This window comes from Ascaphus truei, chromosome 11 (assembly GCF_040206685.1).
Source record: "Ascaphus truei isolate aAscTru1 chromosome 11, aAscTru1.hap1, whole genome shotgun sequence".
Classification (NCBI taxonomy): Eukaryota; Metazoa; Chordata; class Amphibia; order Anura; family Ascaphidae; genus Ascaphus; species Ascaphus truei.
Window position 1 is genome coordinate 53933971 of NC_134493.1, and position 6000 is coordinate 53939970.

The following is a 6000-nucleotide window of genomic DNA, read 5'->3' on the forward strand; positions in this document are numbered from 1 at the left end:
CTTCCTCGTCTCTCTATGCAGTGGAAGAAATACATAAGACAGTATAATATTGGTGATGTAGGATCTGCAGAAAAGGGATTACTGTGACGTGGTCGCAGGCTTAAAATGTTTTGGCCAAAGGGTTGAACAAACCCATACTTTTGAAGTAAAAAATATAGATAAAATACATAGTAATGTACTAAATAATCGGTCATATTAGCTGTCGCATTGGGGCTGCCTTGTGCTTTGCGGTCCTTACCATAAACTGCGCCACGGCCTTAATGAAGAACACCCTGTCCTGCTCCGTGTCCACATCCGTGGGAATGTCTGTCTGAGGCTCGTACCTGTTAAACCCCAAAGAACACCCCATTAGTTGGCAGGACTAGATTACAGAGGGAGCGTTAAGAGAAGCCACCCACCCTAACTAACCTATATATGCTATAGTATAGGGACCAGGATTTTAGTAAAGCAGCACTCCAGGTTGCATATCTTACTTTTTTTGTGGGGACTCCAGAGCCGAACCCCATTAATTTCAGCTCCGGGGGCGCCCTGGTTCCCGAGATACAGATCTCTGTAGCGGGTTCCGGTATCTCTGCAAAGTTTATAGGTCCTAGTCACTCTGGCCAATAGGAAGACACAAGGGATGACGCCACAGCTTCCTATTGGCCTGCGAGACACTAAAGCCGCCATCTCGTTAGTCATACACAACTCGGCCACAGCTGCAACCGGCACCCCGTACCATGATCTCTCGGGAAGCAGGGGGTCCCCGGAGCTGAAATTAATGGGGTTCGGCTCCGAAAACCCCACTGCTTCAACCTTATAGAGACTTTATTTTAAAGCAAGAAATGCAATCGGCACTGTCCCTTTAAATGGGTTTTAAATGTCCGACCAATGGAAAGCCACAACTGTTAATGTTGCGGCTTCTAGTTGGCCTATTTGGCCGCCATTTTGTTTCGCCTGAGGGATATTTAAACCCTGTAACTTTACCGGTAAGTCTCAGAGAGACACAAAGAACCACCTTGCTCACCATACAACGAGAGAATATATGAACGGTGCAAAGGGAAAATAACTAAACAAAACACAACTCAGTGACCAAGGGGGTCGCTAAAAGTCCCTGCAAGCTGCACTCATTACGTAGTATAATATAGTATACATAAAGTACCAGTATATTAACTAGTACCAATAATTTGAGGGTATATACATGAACCAAATGGGAAAGTCCCACACAACCTAAACTATGACACGACAAACAAATTTATTACACAATAAAATCTGACGAAATGCAAAAAAAACAACTAAATAGAAAAAACTAAAATAGATCCCCTAGGTGGGCGAGACGGAAAATGTATGGTGATTGTAGATGTTAGTATGAACCTATACTTATAGCCCCATAAGGATATATATGGGGTTAGGGTCCAAAATATATTAACACGGCTAATAGCCTCACCAAGACATCATGCACAAGAACATCATATATACAGATGGCAAACCCATACTGGTAAGGGTTAAGCCTACGCGACGGAGCGTGCATACAGCTCCTATTAGTGAAGAACGCGGAAGAACGCTACATACACCGGGCATTTACTAGACTGCTGTCTCGGCAGCAAAAACAACAATCAGGTCGTATGTGTCCTGCTTTGCTGCAGGCTACCTTTGCCCAGTACATGTGTTGAGTGACAATAGTGGGGATATATTGACTCAGGTGTACACTTGATTTGCTGTACCCTAATCATACCATTATAAGAATACTTACCAACTGATAATTGTGACATATTAATGTCTCTTCTGGGTATGCTTAACCCTTACCAGTATGGGTTTGCCATCTGTATATATGATGTTCTTGTGCATGATGTCTTGGTGAGGCTATTAGCCGTGTTAATATATTTTGGACCCTAACCCCATATATATCCTTATGGGGCTAAAAGTATAGGTTCATACTAACATCTACAATCACCATACATTTTCCGTCTCGCCCACCTAGGGGATCTATTTTAGTTTTTTCTATTTAGTTATTTTATGCATTTCGTCAGATTTTATTGTGTAATAAATTTGTTTGTCGTGTCATAGTTTAGGTTGTGTGGGACTTTCCCATTTGGTTCATGTATATACCCTCAAATTATTGGTACTAGTTAATATACTGGTACTTTATGTATACTATATTATACTATGTAATGAGTGCAGCTTGCAGGGACTTTTAGCGACCCCCTTGGTCACTGAGTTGTGTTTTGTTAAGTCTCAGAGAGTCCTGGTGGCTGAAAATAGTGGCATTTAGCTTAGGGGGGACTCCAGCTCTCGCCCTGTAATAAAGTAAATAAAGAAAGAAACAACAGCTGAGTAGGAGGAAACTGCACCTTTAACACCTTACAGGTGAGAGCTGCAAGCTCCAATACAAGAGAGGCACTAGAGCCGAGAGGTGACATTGCATTATTTGTCTTATCTCTGCGCCCAGGACATACTGGAAAACGAGAGGTAACTCTCAATGTATTACTTCCTGGTAAAATATTTTATAAATATATAAATTGCAGATTCCTATTGGCCCACGGGAGTGAGGCTGAACTGGCAGCCATTGGGGGGGAAATGACACCTTTAATTTTATATATATTTACTGAAGTACTCATTTATTCTGAGAGATAGAGATATATAAATAAAACAGTGAGGTACCCAGAGTAAGGAATAGCACGAGTCTGCAACACCCCCCCCCCCCCCCCCCACCACCACAGTTATGATTAGGCGTGGAAAACTATTTACGTCAACCAAATAAAAGCTGCTCATTTAAACTGATCGACATGAGTTCAAGTTTGACCTGTGATATTTGGGAAGGTCTGTACACAATCATTTCATCTATGAAGAACCCTCATGTCGTTCCCATAACAAGGTATCACCACCCTACAATGAATTCCTGTTTCGGTGTGAACACTTGTGCTAAGCAGCCTGAGAACTGTCATCAGCGTGAGCAGACAGTCCAACAGCCGTTGCTACGACCTTCCCGGGCTACAAAGGAGCACGGTACCGTTTCACCAGCCAGATGAGCACCTCGGAGACCAAAGGGAAGTTGGGGCTTCGGAAGTTCTCCATGGAGATTAGGCGAGGATACCCGAGTGCCCTCATCGTTTCTGTAAAGTCTAGGGGAAACAAAATGGCCGGTGACAAAGAGGCATGACAGAGTAGCAGAGTACAGAAAGAAGGGCCTACTGCACAGATCTGAGCTCTTCAGCTGGTTCTTCAAAGGGGCCGGATATGAGAATATTTAAGAGTAGAAGGCCCATCCGCTTATTGCAATGTAATTTTACATACATTTAAAGACTTGAACACTATTATCATTAAATATTTTGCTAGCATTTATAACATCTGTACCATATATATTTACACTATGGCAACTTACAAGTGAGTTTCAATTGCCTACGGAACTAGTGAGAAATTAGCCGTGGCAGGGAATCCAAGGGCCAAATCAAGGCACCTTCCCATGTTGAGGGCCCCTGATGTAGATGTGAAGAATGACCAAACAGGATAAATGCGGAAGTGCTAAAAAATGATATCACAAGGGTTATTTTCAGCAGCCCCTAACATATTAGGGAGGGCAGCATATTTCAGAGAAAGAGAAGAGCTATTCTCTGACGCTGGAGGTTGGGAGGCTCGGGGGAGATGTGTGGAGGTTACTTCTTCACAGAAAGGGTGGTAGATCAGCGGAATGGCCTCCCAGAGGTGGTAGGGACTAATACCATAAGAGAACTCAAAACATGTTTGGTATAGACACAAAGTTATCCCAAATATGAAAGAAAGACGAGGATCTAATAGGGTCTGAGGTTTTCTGCAGATAGGCACAGGGGCTGACAAGGTAGTTATCTGCCATTTTATGCTTCAATGTTTAGCCTAAGTGTGACGGTACTATTGTTTTTTTATTATGGTACACATGGGAGTAACAACATAAATGCCATTTATTTAAAAAGAAAACAGCCCTTTCCTTGTGTGTTGTCAGAGCATAAGCATTGTATAATCCTTTTTTTGTTATTTTTAAGGAACTGCTCTGGTAATCTGCTCCCCCGTGCTGTGTGGAGGGGTTCCATGCAATATGGCCTTATATGAAGGAAATGACCACGCTTTAAAGCGATTTATCCCAGTGGCAGCCAGAGGGGCCTGCAACATACTGCAGAGCAATATAACAACACACAGAGCGATACAATAACATGTGCAGTAGTATAACCACTGGCAGAACAATAGAGAAATTAACATGCTGGTGGGGCAGCATGATAGCCAACACAACAGCATGACAACATGCAGAGTGGTATAACATGTGCAGCGATATAATACCGCAATATACTGTAATAAACTTTTGCTGCAATATAACACAATACAATAACCTGTGCCACAATATAATAACCTGTGCAGCGATATAATAATGCAATATAATAATGTGTGCAGCGATATAATAATGCAATATAATAACCTGTGCAGCGATATAAGAACCTGCGCAGCGATATAGTAATGCGATATAATACCCTGTGCAGCGATACAATAATGCGATATAACCTGTGCAGCGATAGAATAATGCGATATAATACCCTGTGCAGCGATATAATAATGCGATATAATAACCTGTGCAGCGATATAATAATGCGATATAACCTGTGCAGCGATATAAGAACCTGCGCAGCGATATAATAATGCGATATAGTACCCTGTGCAGCGATATAATAAGGCAATATAATAACGTGTGCAGCGATATAATACCCTGTGCAGCAATATAATAATGCGATATAATAACCTGTGCAGCGATAGAATAATGCGATATAATACCCTGTGCAGCGATAAAATAATGCGATATAATAACCTGTGCAGCGATATAATAATGCGATATAACCTGTGCAGCGATATAAGAAACTGCGCAGCGATATAATAATGCGATATAGTACCCTGTGCAGCGATATAATAAGGCAATATAATAACGTGTGCAGCGATATAATACCCTGTGCAGCAATATAATAATGCGATATAATACCCTGTGCAGCGATAAAATAATGCGATATAATAACCTGTGCAGCGATATAATAATGCGATATAACCTGTGCAGCGATATAAGAACCTGCGCAGCGATATAATAATGCGATATAGTACCCTGTGCAGCGATATAATAAGGCAATATAATAACGTGTGCAGCGATATAATAATGCGATATAATACTCTATGCAGCAATATAATAACGCAATCAGGCCCCTCTGACGGCTGAGGGGTAAGACAGAAGGGGCACAGTGTTATAAGGGAGACAGCGCTGTTAGAGGGTAACTGCCGGGAAACACTGAGATGTTCCCGGTCCCACCAGCAGCTCCAGGGTTAAAGGCGGGGGAGGTTCTTACTCCGCAGGTCCCGGAAGGACATGCTGCCGGTTCCCGGTACACGGAGGAAGAGACGCAGCTCTGCCACTACAAGGCCTCAGCAGCCGTTTCCAACCGGAGGCACTCGCTGCCATGGCAACCGCTACAGCTACGGCGGCTGGGAGAGGTCCGAAAAAGGCGCAGCGCGGAGGCACGATAGAGCTGCGCATGCGTACAGGGTAATGTCAGGGTGGTAGGGGTCTTCATTGAGTCCCACTCACTGTGCTTGAGACTTACTCACAGGAGGGAGTCTCACATTGGAAGGCTGTCTCAGTAGGGGGGAGTCTCACATTGGAAGGCTGTCTCAGTAGGGGGGAGTCTCACATTGGAAGGCTGTCTCAGTAGGAGGGAGTCTCACATTGGAAGGCTGTCTCAGTAGGGGGGAGTCTCACATTGGAAGGCTGTCTCAGTAGGAGGGAGTCTCACATTGGAAGGCTGTCTCAGTAGGGGGGAGTCTCACATTGGAAGGCTGTCTCAGTAGGGGGGAGTCTCACATTGGAAGGCTGTCTCAGTAGGAGGGAGTCTCACATTGGAAGGCTGTCTCAGTAGGAGGGAGTCTCACATTGGAAGGCTGTCTCAGTAGGAGGGAGTCTCACATTGGAAGGCTGTCTCAGTGGGAGGGAGTCTCACATTGGAAGGCTGTCTCAGTAGG

At 43.8% G+C, this 6000-nt stretch overlaps 1 protein-coding gene across 3 annotated transcripts in view; it reads right to left on the bottom strand.

Annotated features, from left to right (window-relative positions):
• Nucleotides 1-5488, bottom strand: part of CLUAP1 (clusterin associated protein 1) — a 49982-nt gene extending 44494 nt beyond the window's left edge. For all 3 annotated transcript variants that reach the window (XM_075566370.1, XM_075566369.1, XM_075566367.1), the window contains exons 1-3: nt 5331-5488; nt 2990-3101; nt 239-323 (exon numbers count right to left, since the gene is read on the bottom strand). In XM_075566370.1, coding sequence (XP_075422485.1) covers nt 239-323; nt 2990-3101; nt 5331-5352 — 219 coding nt within the window. In that variant the 5' untranslated portion in view covers nt 5353-5488. The remainder of the gene's footprint in view (nt 1-238; nt 324-2989; nt 3102-5330) is intronic.
• Between the last annotated feature and the right edge of the window lie 512 nt (nt 5489-6000).